This window comes from Rhincodon typus, chromosome 2, assembly GCF_021869965.1.
Source record: "Rhincodon typus isolate 14 chromosome 2, sRhiTyp1.1, whole genome shotgun sequence".
Taxonomy (NCBI): Eukaryota; Metazoa; Chordata; class Chondrichthyes; order Orectolobiformes; family Rhincodontidae; genus Rhincodon; species Rhincodon typus.
The window spans coordinates 42,596,717-42,612,683 of NC_063333.1; the positions used below are offsets into that span (position 1 = coordinate 42,596,717).

The 15,967-nt window shown below is 38.3% G+C and overlaps 1 protein-coding gene across 1 annotated transcript in view; it reads right to left on the reverse strand.

The window, feature by feature from the left end:
- Window positions 1–15,967, reverse strand: part of mrc1a (mannose receptor, C type 1a) — a 134,725-nt gene that overhangs the window by 89,722 nt on the left and 29,036 nt on the right. The window contains exons 4-7 of the mRNA XM_048610831.1: window positions 15,123–15,287; window positions 10,690–10,803; window positions 9,092–9,238; window positions 441–623 (exon numbers count right to left, since the gene is read on the reverse strand). Of these exons, the coding sequence (XP_048466788.1) occupies window positions 441–623; window positions 9,092–9,238; window positions 10,690–10,803; window positions 15,123–15,287 (609 nt within the window). The remainder of the gene's footprint in view (window positions 1–440; window positions 624–9,091; window positions 9,239–10,689; window positions 10,804–15,122; window positions 15,288–15,967) is intronic.

Below are 15,967 nucleotides of genomic sequence, written 5' to 3' on the forward strand. Positions count from 1 at the left end.
CAGAAAGGGTCCAGACCTGAAACGTCAGCTTTCCTGCTCCTCTGATGCTGCTTGGCCTGCTGTGTTCATCCAGCTCTACACCTTGTTATCTCAATGACCAAGGGGTATAGTTTTAAGCAGGGTGGTGGGAATCTGGAAGTCACTGCCTGAAATGATGGTAAAGGCAGAAACCTTCATAACATTTAGCAAGTATCTAGATGTGCACTTGTGACGCCAAGGAATACAAGGTTATAGGCCAAGTCCTGGAAAATAGGATTAGAATAGGTAGGTGCTTCTTTTGACCAGCATAGACTCAATGAGCTGAAGGGACTTTTTCAGTGCTGTAGACCCCTACCTTCTCAATTTCTGCCCATCAAATATAAAGGGAGCAGCTGCTTATTATAATTCCCTCAAATATTCAATTTCTGTAGAAAATCAAAGTTACAGTATTTAGTACTCACAGTATCCAAGCTGGGTGATGATAAAGCTATGTTCTTCAATATTATGAATGCTGACTAAGTCTCCTTCCTCCTTTCGACAGGCTGACAAAGACTGTTGCCACGTCTTGCGATCTCTGCGCAGGCTATAGCAATAACCTGCGTATGACTGCCATCCTTTTGGGCACGACATGGGTGCATCACTCACTGAAAGACAAAGTCAAATTTAGTTTAAGTCCAACACATGTCATCGCACAACAAAGACATTGAATTCAAAGGCAAATTCATTGAACCTATATTTCCGTCAGCCACTCACGCTACTGATTTTATTGTGTACATTTTTAGTTTGCTTTGTGTTGATGTGTAAGCAGGTGATTATATCCTTGAGGGTGCAGTTACTATCCATAAAGCAGCATAGAAGGCACATGCATTGATTATCAGAAATAATGTCTATAAGTGTGGAAACAATTGAAGAAACCTCTCGGGTTGTGTTGCATTTATTCTACATTAATGATAGAACAACAAATATAAGAAAAGAAAGAGTTTTCCAATGATCCAGTGAGTTTAAACTGTAAATATCTGTTTTAATCCAGAGTCTATACTAAATGAAGTGTTCCTGGATTTAATGGTATTCAGGGAAATCTATTGGCCTCAATATTCCAGTATAATTGAGGGAAACATTTAGTTTGGGTATCTATTTCTGCAATCAACTTATGAGAAAACAAGACACATTCAGGCTTTGAATATGATATCGACTAATCACAAATGTTTGCTGAATTGATATGAAAAACCTCACAAATATTTGACGTTTCGGGTGAGTGTTTTTTTTACCAGATAAGGAATGGAAAAATAAGGAGGAAAAAGAAAGTAAGGACATTAATGTACAGAGAAATCCGTGGTTCCTTTTCAACACAAATACTCTCAAAGCCTAACAGCATTATGAATAGAAATCGAAGAATGGATATTTCCTCATTAAAAAGCTGAGGAGGCATATAATCCACTTACACCATTTGGACACAGTGGGCTACCACTCCATATGGATCTGATTGAAAATAGCCCTTATATTCCTTCCCCTACAACCAGGGAATTATTCAATTACAAAAAGTAACACTTGGATTTATCTAACAACAAAGTAACTTCTTAAATATTTCAAAGGCCTCACACAAATCCAGTTGCTGTTACAAATGCAAAGATGGGGAGAAATGCCAATAGCTGTCACGTGGATTTTGGTAATCTCGTACACTAATGTACATTCTAGTACCACAGTTACTACCCAAATTAAACAACTTGCAAACAGAACCTTATACATTTTTATTGAAAGTTTCACCTAGTTTTATTTCCATTTTTCTGTCAAAATTAATTCTACAGCTTGAGCATTCCTCCATAATGTAGTCCACTAAAGTCTGTACTCACCCTGAGTTCTCCTCCTATAATGTATTCTAATTTATCTACATCCATTTTCAGACCATAACCAAAACTGCAGACAATACTACAGAATCAGATTCTCCAGTGATCATGAGACATTAACTTAAGCACATCTGCTCTCTCAGGTGCACATGCAAAAATTCAACAACACCATTTTGAAGAAAATGTGGACAGGTCTCCAATGTCCCGGTTCACATGTATCTTTTAACTGATATCACTTATTAAGAATGGATTATCTGCTCTTTATCAGACTGCTGTTCATGAGATTAGCTGTTGCATTTAGTACATTACAACATTGACTCTTTAAAATATTGAAGGTGCTGTAACAATATGGGGTGTTAAAGTGCTCTGGCACACCTAAAGATTATGAAAGGTGCTGAAATAATTCAAATTCTCTTGTTTTTCTTTCTTTATTATGTCCTTGATTTGTTCCAATTTCTATTTTAATGCCCTCAAAAATTTGCTTGACTAGTAAGCACATTGTACTCACTATACAAGGGGAGGCAACAATAAGGGGTGGCAATGGCCTAGTGGTATTATTGCTGGACTGTTAATCCAGAGGCTCAGATAACGTTCTGGGGGCCTGGGTTCAAATTCCACCAACGCAGATGGTGGAATTTGAACCTAATGATCGTGAACCCATTGTCAATTGTCAGGGAAAAACCCGTCTGGTCCACTAATGTTCTTGAAGGAAGGAAACTACCATCCTTATCTGGTCTGCCCTATGTATGACTCCAGACCCACAGCAATGTGGTTGACTCTTAGCTGCCCTCTGGGCAATTAGAGATGGGCAATGAATGCTGCCTAGCCAGTGACGTTCCTCATCCCATGAATGAATAAAGGATATGCTTTCACTAATGCACCCTCATTTCCTTTTTTTTAATGACTTTTCCCAATTTCTATTTACTGGAAATATGCAAGAGGTAAGGGGTTAGAAATCATTCCATCAAAGGCATGTTTCTCATAGAAACTGATGAAAACATTGGATGATATGATTCATTCTCACAGTTCACTGCATCCACATATGAATGGGCTGCCCAAGCCACACATAACCCCTTGCATCCCCATCTTATCGATAACTGTTCCGCACAACATGAATTTTCCAAATGGTTAAACGAGCTACGACAACCAGTTCTATGTGAGTGTTTCACATACAAGTTGGAGAATTCCTTAACCTAGGCCAAAAGGACTTGATAGCAATGATGTGTCCATGCAATCAGTGCACATTTTCTAGTCTATTCATTAAAGTGATACTCAAGGAAGCCATAAACAAATGCAGCATGCCATTGTATCATGGTAATCTAGATTCACTGCCATTGCCTGAATCTGTATTCATTGAAGTCGTGGACTTAGCCACTCCATACAGTTGAGTTTAGCTTTAATGGCACCACGTATTCCCAAAGGACTATGGCCATGTGATCCTGTTTAAAACCAGCTCTAACTAGTGTCTCTGTTAGTATCAATGAAAAGCACATAGTCAATCTAATGATCTCAACTCTCCAAATGCTTGCAAATTTCTAAAATATCAGTGATATATTTGATATATTTTGAATCTGCAATTTATATTTGCCTTTATTTCAAAGGTACTGGAGTATAAAAATGGGGAGACCTTTAAAAAACTATCCAAGGCCTTATTCAGACCATAGCTGGAAGACTGTGAACAGTTTTGGGAGACTTATCCGAGGAAGGATATATGGCATAGGAGATAGTCCAGAACAGATTCTCTATGATACCATGTTGGGAGGGACTGTCTTTTGAGGAGAGGTTTAGTCAGTTGGACCTGTACTGATTGGAGTTTAGAAGTATAGCAGGCTACATTATTGTGACATTCTAAATTTTAAGGGACATGACAGAGTAAATGCAGAGATTGTTTCGTCTTGTGTGAAACTCTCGACTCAGAGGGAATAATCTCAGAAAAAGGGGTCACTCATTTAAGACCCAGATGAGGAGAAATTTCTTCTCTCAGAGGAAAGTGAATCTGTGAAATTCTTTATGCAGAGGGCTGTTCAGGCTGGGCTATTAAGTATATTCGAGGCCAAGATAGACAAGTTATTAATCAGTAAGGGAACGAAGCGTTATGGGGAAAAGGCAGGAAAGTGGAGTTGCAGATTAGCAGATAAATTATGATTTCATTGGTAGGGCAGACTGGATGGGCTGAATGGCCTAATTCTGCTCCTACATCATATGGACTAAAGGTTACCTGAATTATTTTTTTGTTACTTGTGCTGTTGCTTATTGGTCAAGCATCTTTTGTTTAGAACTAGGCTGCATAAATCAGTGCTCACTCTCACTGTAATTGTATCATTCCTCTAATCTTTGTTGAAATTAATCTAAACCTACAAGTGGCATTGTTACACTTAAGGTAGAACTCTTTCAAATGGATATGATGCTATTGAATTCCAAGCTGGAGAACTTTCCAAGGAATCAGTTAATAATATATAACTAGGTGTCTCTATATATTCCGTACAGATAAAAAACAGAATGTGAATGAAGAGCACAGGATCTCGGAGCAGGGGTAGACCATTCAGCCCTTCAAGCGTGCGCTGCAATTCAATACGATCATAACTGATTTGATTGTGACCTCGACTCCATTTTACTGTCTGTTACCCATAACTCTTTCTTCCCTTGTTAATCAAAAATCAACCAAACTCAGCCTTCAATATTCAATATTCAAGAGCCCAGGTCAGCCTCCACTGCTGTCTGGAGAAGAGAAATCCACAGACTAATGCCTCTCTGAGAGAAAAATACATGTGCATCTCCAACATAAATGGGAGATGCCGAATGTTTATAATGTGTCCCTTATAATATTGTGAACTCTGTCACAAGGAGAAACATTTTCTCAACATCCATCCTATCAAGTTCCCCCAGGAACCGTGTGTCAATAATGTCATCTTTTAGTCTATAAAAATCCAATGACAATAGGCATAACCTTTTCCTCATAAGAAAATCACTTCATTCTACGAATCAGTTGAGTGAACCCTCGATGAACTGTTTCTAATGAAATAATATCCTTTAAGAAAAGAACATGTGGCCAGTTCAGGGATTACTCATAATGACTTGGATGTGATTCAATATAGATATGAACAAAGCCAGGATTCTCCAAAACGTTGACAGTTATGTTGTAGTCAGCATTAGGGAATCCTTGCCTTGTATCCCCTGCCTCTATTTGTTGATCCCATGCTTTGTATTATTTATATTCCTGTTTCCTTCCTTCATCCTTAGCAAACACAATTAATTTAGAACTGTTGATTACTAGCTGATCTTGCAACAATTCTAAATATTGCTAAAGTTGCAACTAGAGTGCTTTGTGTAACATAGGTGACCTACTTTCGAAAGGATAGAACATGAAGAGAAGCAATATCAATTGAGATAACACCAGAGATGGCAAACCACAGACATGAGAAGAGACTTGAGATGCTGAAAGTAGAAAATACATTGTTAGAGTAACTAAAATTACTTCTGGTTTTGGGATTTAATAATAAGAGATCATCAATTTAAAATCATTACCAAAAGAGTGAGGAGGTAAAGAGATATTCTTTAAATGTCAGTTGTTGAAGCATCAGTTGGTTTGTCAAGGTTGAAGCAGAAGCTATAGCTTGCTTTGACAAAAATTGAGAGAAGTATTTGAGGCACAAGAAGATAGATTTTTAAGGAAGGTGGAAAAGAGTAAGATTAGTTTGAGGTGCTCTGGCAAAAAGCCTGCACAATTAAGATGGGCCAAATGGACTTCTATTCTGAGGAACCAATATGGCTCTGTGTCTAGTTTACCATTCTCTCAGTCTGTTGTCTTGGTACCTGAAATACTCAGCAATAGAGAAAGAAAACAGAACATGACACATATCCCACACAAAAGCTATGACACCAGCAATAAAGAAAAATATGAGACAATAATATAAAATGACATTAGTTTTGCAACAGAGAGAATCTGGATAAAACAGAGTATCTGCTTCTATATGGATCAAGTCAATAGGGAAAGATGTATTCTATGTTCAATATTCATTAAAATTTAAACAAAATGCACGTTTACATTTGGTACATACAGTTTATCTCTTTCTCATATCTATTGTGAAAGGTCATCTTTAGGCATTTTAGTCCATCTAGAACTTCCTGCCTAAGGACTTTGTGTGTCAACCTACAGCAGGAGGACTGCAGCAGTTCAAGAAAGCAGTTCATTACCTTCTCAAGGGCAAATAGGGATGGGCAAGAAATGCTGGCCAATCAGCAACTCCCACATCCCACTAGTGAATAAAATAAAAGAATAAAAATCTGTAGTTGTGTATTGAGGGAAGTATTTGAAGGACAAGAAAATAGATTTTGGGAGGTACAAATAAAAAACAGTGTTTCAAAATCAATATGCACAACAAATTTGTAAAAATTATGACCAAGCAAGTTGTCACCTATGGTTAAATATCAATCAGTGAAATTCTGCAGAGCTGTGTTCCTGCAGATGTGAAATGCAAAACTGCACAACGTGCACTGAGTACATTCTATTACATTCTGGGTTTGTACGATGGGAAGGAGCAATGATTTATGCAAGCTGTTATAAGTTTGTAGAATTTGAGACTGCTATATAACTTCGAAAATTTCAAACCACAGCATGTTACTGCTTGCAGCTGCAGATTCTGGCTGAGGTTGTTGGAAGACAATCCCGTCAACCACAGGACATTATTTCAGTATTCTTTAGGGTCATGTCCTTAGCTGAAGCATCTGAAGCATCAGTTATGACCTTCCCTCTATCATAAGGTCAAAAGTGGGGAGGTTCACTGATGACTTATATTGTTCAGTACCATTCACAACTCCTCCAATATTGAAGCAACCTTTTAAATGTTGCAATTGTACCAGCCCCCACCACTTCCTCTGGCAGCTCATTCCATACATGCACCACCCTCTGCATGAAAGTATTGCCCCTCAGGTCTGTTTTAAATCTTTCCCCTCTCATCTTAGACCACATCCTCTAGTTTTGGACTGCTCTACCCTAGGAAAAAGCTCTTGGCTATTCATCCTATCCATGCCCCTCATGATTTAATAAACCTTTATAAGGTCACGCCTCAGCCTCCGATGCTCCAGCCTATTCAGCCTCTCCCTAAAACTCAAACACTCCAGTCCTGGTAACATCCTCGTATACCTTTTCTGCACCTTTTTAAGTTTAACAACATCTGTCCTATAGAAGGGTGATCAAAATTGTACACTATATTCTAAAAGTGGCCTAACAAATTTCCTGTACAGCCACAACATGACATCCCAACTCCTTTACGCAATGTTCTGAACAATAAAGGCAAGCACGACAAATGCCTTCTTCACTATCCTGCCTACTTGCAACTCCACTTTCAAGGAGCTATTGCACCTGCACCCCTAGGTCTCTTTGTTCAACAGTACACCCCAGGACCTTTTCATTAACTGCATAAATCCTGCCCTGATTTGTTGTACAAAATACAACACCTCACATTTATCTAATTTAAATTCCTCAGCCCATTGGCTCATCTGATCAAGATCCTATTGTACTCTGCGATAATCATCTTCACTGTCCACTGCACCACCGAACTCTCTTCTAGAGCTCACTACTTTTTCCCCAAGTTGCATAGCTTCCATATCCTTCTCCGCTGTAAATACTGACATGAAATATTCATTTAATATCTCATCCATCTCCTGTCGTTCCATACAGAGACACCCACGTTGATCTTTAAGAGGCCTGATTCTCTCCCTAGTTAGTCTTTTGCCCTTAATGTACTTATAGAATCTCTTCAGATCCTCCTTAACTCAATTTACCAAAGCTATCTCACGTACCCTTTCTGTCCTCCTGATTTCCCTCTTAAGTATACTCCTGCTGCCCTTATACTCCTCTAGGGATTCACTTGATCCTAGCTGTCCATAATTTTTTTTTGACCAGAGCCTCAATTTCTCTACTCATCCAGCATTGCCTACCCTACCAGCCTTGCCCTTCACACTAACAGGAACATACCGTCTCTGAGCTCTCGTTATTTCATTTTTAAAGGCCTTTTACTGCCCAACCATCGCTTTAACTGCAAATAGCCTCCCCCAATCAACTTCTGAAAGTTCCTGTCTAATTTCTCCAAGACATTCAATAGCATTCCAATTGCAATAGGTTTAGGGTTAGGGTTAATAACTCACCATCAATATTCTATGATGTTATCACTGACCAGAAATTTAAATAGCTCTGCCATTTAAATTATGTGGACATTAGGCCAGATCAGAGAGACTTCTGTTGAAATGAACTCACCTCCTGCCTGCCCAAAATCTAGTTACTAGCTACAAAGTGCAAATCAAGAGAGTGATGGAATAATCTCCACTTACTGGAACGTGCAGCTTCAATAACACCTAGACACCTTCACATCATACAAGGCAAAGAATCCCATTCAATCAACATCTTATTCCTCATCTAATACATTCCCTCCCAACCGGTGCATAATGACACTTGGTGCAAAATGTACTGCAGCCATTCACCAAGGCTCGTTCAATAGCACCTTTCAAACCCAAGACTTCTACAATCTAGGTGGACAAGGAAAACGGTCTCATGGGATCATCATCGCTTGCAAGTTTCCCACCAAGCCATATGCATCCTGAAACTATGTTAGCATTCCTTCACGACTGTTGGGTCAAAATCATGTGTTTCCTTCTGATAGTTTTGGTGTAAAGTGCAGCAGTGCAGGTGAGCAGCAGTGCTTCAATGTTGTGGCTTACTGTCAGCTTCTGAAGGTCAATGAGGGATGGATCATAAATGCTGGCCTTGCCAGTGATACTCATACCTCAGGGATGAATACAATAAATAAACCTATGTGAGAAGAACTTCTGTTTACTTATTGATAACAATGTTGATTTAAATTCCACAGGGTTTCTCCCAGCCTCCTAATGTTACACTGGCAGATGACCAGTAGAACTCTAGGAGAAATGGCATAAGTGTTCTTATTCAGCCATTTTATAATGTTTCTGTGGTAGCTTCATCAATCTTCCACCAAGGTTACACCATCTTGGAGGGAAAACCACGCCAAAATATAAATATGCTAATAAAAATTACTGCTCTTTGGTATTGCTAGCTAAACTTAAAATATGTTCTGAAAAGAAATCTTCCTGAGCAATACACTAACAGAAGCAGGAATTCTTAACTCAAAGTAAAATCTTGGAAACATCTTCTGTCTGTATCAACCTTTTGCAGTCGTTGAAATTTGTTGTTCTGTGTTTAAACAGCACATGTCATATTACTCTCAAATGGTTATACACACAACAGGACTAACCTTCAACAGTTGTGGAAGAACTTCTGTTTCCAATATCATTCTGACAAATATATCCCAGTTTCAGAGAACAAGCCTTGTTTTCCCACTTGGCTCCCATTAAAGGATTCATAACCACACATGAATGCTCCGGTTCAGATGATGGATGTCCTTGAGTTCGCAAAGAAGGAAAGACAGAGTAATTTCACCATCAACAAGCTTGCATATGACACAAACATAAATGGGAATGCAAGTGGAAAGGACAACGCAAAGAATCTATAGATAGATATGGATTGGTTAAATGAGTGGGCAAAACTTCAGCAAATGGAATGTCATGTGGAAAAATGAGCTTGTGTACTTATGTGGGAAGAAAAGAGGAGGTGAATATTATTTAAATGGGAAAAGAATGCAGAAAGCTGTTGTACATTGGGATTAGAGGCATGAATTACATAAAGTTTGCATTAAAGTTTACTAAGTTATAGGGAAAGAAAATTAATATTAGCCTATATCTCAAAGGATTTAATGATCGGGAAGTCTTCCTGAAGTTATTCACGGCATTAGGAACTTTCCCCAACTTGGGGGCAATTGGAACCACTTATGAGGAAAATGAGATTCTGCTAACCAACTCCCACCCTTGCCTTTGACCTTCCTCTTCCTATGGCCCCCAACTTCAGAAGAAAAATGAAAGTAAACATACTTTCTTGAATAATGAAAACAAAGTTGCTGGAAAAGCTCAGCAGGTCTGGCAGCATCAGTTCTGAGAAGGGTCACTGGACCCGAAACGTTAACTCTGTTTTTCCCTCCACAGATGCTGCCAGACCTGCTGAGCTTTTCCAGCAGCTTTGTTTTTGTTTTTGATTTACAGCATCCACAGTTCTTCTGGTTTTTATACTTTCTTGACTGGTGGACTTTAAGACCCAGACGTCTGAAAGGCACCCAACTTCCCGTAGATACTTGAGCTGACTTCCAGCAATGATCTGATTAATAAGTCAGTTTTTTAACAACACTCCATGCATATAAAATTAATATTTCTGAGCTATTCTGTTGTTTGTCAAATGTCATTGATCTCAGCACTGTTGAAACCATGATTGGACAAGTTATTACTTATAATGAATTTTAAGAGGGATATGGGATGGGTGTGTGAAAATTTGTACTGATTTCAATGAGTTGCAGGTCTGAGGAAGGGTACAGCGTACAGCAACCTCTATCTGAACCATGAGTGATAGACCAAAACTTCAGGATTTCCACATTATTCTGTGCATGTTCAACTTCCTGAAGTTGTGTTCTGTTTAGAGGAATGATGATGGTAAATGGTATTAGTTTATCACAATCCCCTAACCTACCCAACCTTAAAATCCACTTACCTTTATTTTCAAATTTTACTGTACATTGCTTGCCGAGAGCTCTGAAATATCAACTTACCTGGTTCTCCACAAATAGGGTTAATCCAAAGCAAGACTGACATCCAATTATATGAGGCACAAATCTATTGATACTCAATGTGCCTGTAACATTTATGACCTCTTGAGCCCAGGAATTCTAGGGCACAGGCAATCTGCTCAAGAATTGTTTATCATTTTGATTTCTGTTTCTTTTCACACTGTAAAGTTCCCATTACTTACCAGGAGCCCAGTTCAAGTATCTGAAGGGCCTTTGATCACTCCATTGCCACCCTCTATCAAGATCCAGGCTATTTAGTCCTATCCAAAGTGATGTGCCAATATTATTCATTAGTCCTAAATAAAAGATAAACACATTGCAGAGAATGGTTACTCATATCATCATCCTATCTCATGTTTTGGGACAACTGATTTCCTGGAACAAGGAAGACAGCAAGAATCTTAGCCAAAGTAGGGCCAGTGGCAGCCTAAGGAAGAAATGACAGATATTAGTGTTACAGTGAAATTGAATACATTCTGCTAACTAACAACATGGATATGTATGTGATGAAGTTTCTAACCCCTAGACAAAGCTGAAAACTGGAAATAACTAATGTTTGCACAAACTCTCAGAGTGGTAGACAAAGGGTTGATCTTAACTCATAGAATTGCCAAGGAAAACAACAGCAGCTTCAATTAGTATTAATTAACCCAAAGCTAAGAAGAAATGGCACACAGAAGAATGAGAATGACAACACCCAAGCTTAAGAAGACAGGAGATACAGAAAATGCAGGTGGTCAATAAAAGCAAGGTACAACACTAGCTTCCTTTTATACTGTCTAAGAAACTCATATCAACAGCGTTCCAATAAGTGAGGTTACAGGTCATTCAGCTTAAAGGTTGGCTGGAAGCAATTTCACGAAATGAAACTTGCTGCCAAAATTTTAAACAGGGTGGTGACATCAATATTGGGACATTTGAGTATTTAGCATTGCAAATGACCAGGATTGGATACAGAAAATCACAGAATGATTACGAAACAAAAGGAAGTCATTGAGCCCAGTCTGTACAGGCTTTCCAAAGGTGCAATTCACTCAGTGTCACTGCCTAACTTTCTCCCCTCAGACGTACAAGTTCTTCCTTTTCAAATGACGACCTAATTTCCCTTTGATTGTCTTTATTGAAGCTGCAACCATCACACTCTTAAGGCAATGCCTTCCAGATCCTTACCATTCACGTTGTGAAAAAGCTTTTTCTATGTTGCCATTACTTCAGTGATCTCTCGTTCTTGATTCTTCCACCAATTGGTGTAGCTTCTCCTATCTACTCTCTTTGGACTCCACAAGGTTTTGAATACCTCTATCAAATCTCCTCTCAAGTTCTTTTCTCCAAGGAAAGATTCCCCAACTTTTCCAATTTACATATGTAACTTGAGTTCTTTTTCCTTTGAACCATTCCAGTGTATCTATCCTGCACTCTCTCCAGTTCCTTCACAGCCTCCCTCAAATGTGATGCAGTACCCTAAGTACCACTTGTCTATTCCACTAACTTGTCAATGTGTTTTTGAAGTTTCTATATGATTCACCTGACAGTAAACAATACTTCCAAGTTTTGGACTGAAAGCAAATTTTGAAATTGTGCCCTGTACATCAGGGTCTATACATCAGGGTCTAGGTCTTTAACCTATATCAGAAACAGCAAAGGGCATAACACCAATTGCTAGGGAGCTCAACCATAAAATTTTGTCCAACCCAAAAAACAGCCATTAACTATTAACCATTTGTTCCCTATCATACTGCCAATTTTATGTTCATGTTGCTATTCTTTTTTTTATTCCATAAGGCCTATCTTTGTTCACAGATCTGTTGTGTGGAAATTTATCAGATGCCTTTGACAAATCCATGTACACTACATTAACAGCATTCTCCTCAATCGAGAGCACTAGCCTGAATATTATTTAGCAATAAAGTAGTTTTGGCACATTTTAAATCTCAATACTGTGTGCAAATCATTAACCATAAAATATGCAATTCATAATACCCATGTCTTGACACCAAAGAATACAAGCTAAATAGATGAATTTCATCGTGAAACTTCATTGGATGTAAAACAATATGATACTCCTAGAGTCATAAAAGGCACTGTATAAATACACATTCTTCTTTTTATTAAGGAAATTTTCACACACTATTCATAAGGAATTAATAAAACATATTCGGAAATTATAGTTGGAAATTTGAGAATTAAATATAATTAAATGAACATGTAATCGGACTCCTTGTGCCAATAGCCAGCATGAGACACACAAGGTAAATTTTAAGTCAATGTACTTGCTTGGACAGGGGAGATAATAATTAGTTTGAAATTGAAATGGGCTTTATTGTGAGTTTATTTTAACCAAGCTATAATATTAGCATCTCCAATAAGGACAGGCCCAATCTACTCAAAACACTGCTCAAAAGACATCACCCTCTACCTCGTATCAACCCAGCGAACCCTCTCTGGACTGTCTCCAATGCAGTATATCTTTCCTTACATAAGGGGCCCAAAACTGTTCACAGTATTCCAGCTGCGGTCCAACTAGTGCCTTGTACATTTTATCAAGCCCTCCCTATTTTTATACTCATTCCCTTTGAAATAAATGCGGACATAACTTATAAAACTTTCAAGTGGTATCCCTTCCAGATTCATTCATTCTTCACTCTCTGTAGACACTTCATATCACTGTATGAACAGCTGATGCTTGATGCTAATACATGTCTTCATTTCATAACATCTTATCCTCACAGTCAGCCTCTATGAATCCACACCCCGTTCACCTAATCTTTTTTCACACTCAGAATTCTCTACTTACTTTCTTCAAAGGAGAAGATAACGCAGGACTCCCAGCTGAGAACTGGGATTAATAGATATCTCCTCTGATATTTATTGTGGCTACATTTGACTCAGAAGCAGGAAAAATAGTAGAGAGACAGGAAGGTTTCGGGAGGAAATTGCAGAACTTAGGGTACAGGCAGTGGAAGGCATGGATATCAAGGATGGCTCAATTAAAATTGGGGATGCACTTGAAGCCAGAATTGGATGATGTGCAGATATCTCAGAGAATTGTGGAGTAGAGGAGATAGGGAGGACAAAAAACATGGAGGGATTCGAAAACAAAGATGAGAATTTAAAAGTCATGACTTGTCCACCCAGGAGTCAATTTAGCCAGTGAGAGCAGGGGGTGATAGGTGATGAAGACTTTATGAAAGTTAAGACACTACCAGCAGAGTACTGGTGAGCTCCAGTTAACAGAGGGTAGAATGTGAAGGGCTAGCCAAAATTGTGTTGCAACTGTCAAGTTTAAAAACTTAGAATATAGAAACATAGAGAACAGGAGCAGGAATAGGTCATTCAAAGCATCAAGCCTACCCTGCCGTTCAATATGATGATGGTTGATCCTCTATCTCAACGCCAAATCCTTGACACCAGTAGTATCTGGAAAATCTTTTTTTTGGCTACATATGTATAATGACCTAGCCTCCACAGTCTGGTGTGGCAAATTCCACAAGTTCACCACCCTCTGAGTGAAGAAATTTCTCCTCGTCTCAGTCCTGCACAATCTACTCCATTTCCTGAGTCAATAACCCCTTGTGCTGAGCCTCATGGCCAGGGAAAACTTTATCGCTGCAACCAGTCTGTCTCGCTCTGTTGGAATTTTATAATTTTCGTGAGACTCTCCCTCCCATTTTTTTCATTCTAGCAAATAGCGACCCAGTTGACCCGTTATCTCCTTACATAACGATATGCGATCCCAACAATTATTCTGGTGAACTTTTGTTGCACTCTTTCCATGGCAACTAGAGGTGATAGAGCCTTGGACAAAAACTTCAGAAGGAAATAAATTGGGATAAGGGTGGAATGCACAATTTTCCCTGCTTCCTAACTTATTTCCAGCTACAAACGTGAATGCATTCCTGAATCCAAGTCATTAATAGCTATGGTGAAAGTTGAGGCCCAAATGCAGGTGAAAATGGACCATTACCTGGTTACATACCACTAATTGCATGTGTCATATATGCATCATCTCCTAACTCTGAATCTGTTATCAAATGATGTGACATGATTAGATTCACATCCGTATGCTTTCAGTTTTGCTAGTAATTTCTTGTATGAAACTTTGACAAGTGTCTATTTGGGATTCATACAGATAAACATGCATAGTCACAACTTCCTCAGAAATTCAACTCAAATGTATTCTAAACATCCTATTGATGCTGCCTATCTTTGCAGAGCTCAAACTTGTCCAGTATGTTTAATCTACTGGATGCAATTCAACAACTGGCTGAGGTTACAGTAATAGCAGTTCTCTCATCAACAATCCTTACTGCATGATAATTAGAAATAAAAGTTTCACCTTCATTTCCCACATTTTCTGAATCTCATTTAAATTAAATAAATGCCTTAAACACATATATAGTCACTGTTCAAACAGGAAACAGCACTGAAACATGTGCCCTAAAAATATAGACATTGGAAAGATTTTCAAGAATGTGGTTGTTGCAAATTAATACTTTGAGACTATTCTTGCAGCAAAAAATCAATAAAATTAATAACTTGTTAGTCATGGGTCATGACATCTTTGTTTTGCTTGAGAATAACATTTTAAAAACATTTTTGTTGAATGATTTGTTACCTGTAAGGTATGTCTGTGTATGCAGCTCTGTCACACTCAGCAAGTCTGAATTCTGTTGCTGACAACTTCTTCTTGCTTCATGCCATGTTAGAGCTGAATTATAGTTGATTTGGTAGCAGGTGCCTGTTAAAGGATCTTTCTTCCATAAAATACCACACCTACTAGCTGTAAAAACAAACAAGTTTTACTGTTAAATCTGTATATCCCTGGAAGGCATTTAATTTATGTGTAAAGTAAAAGAAAGTCTTCTTCTTCTGGTATAAAAATAAGCAACACATACTTATTTGCATCCACAGTCAGCTAAATATTAAGTTCATGTATTTAAAATCATTATTTATTGTCAGTCCAGCATGCTCATGCCATAATTAAATATAAGAATTTTATGTTGTGGATGGGGGTGGGTGGAAGTTGTAAGGTTTTATTCAATATTTCCTCCTGAAATAAATGAGAATATGATTGAAAATTACTAAAATGGAGCATACCTTAATAAAAACATTACTTCCAGTGCAATGTGCCACAAGCAGTCAAACAAAAGACATTGGGTTGATACTTCAAGTACTTTGATTAGAGATTCAAGACACTTCAGTTAAAACATAAAACCATCCAACTACCATCATCTTAAATATTCCTCCTTGAATATCACAGTGTCAGCACTTTGTGCCTTCTATAAAAGGCTTTGCAGCAACTCACTAAGGCTTCTCCAGAAGCATTTTCTAAACTCATGACATAGACCACCCAGATCTTCAAGAGTAGCTGGGAACACCACAGCCTGCATGTTGCCCTTCAAGTCATACGGCATTCTAAGTTGCAAGTATATCATCATTCCTTCACTGTCACTGGGTCAA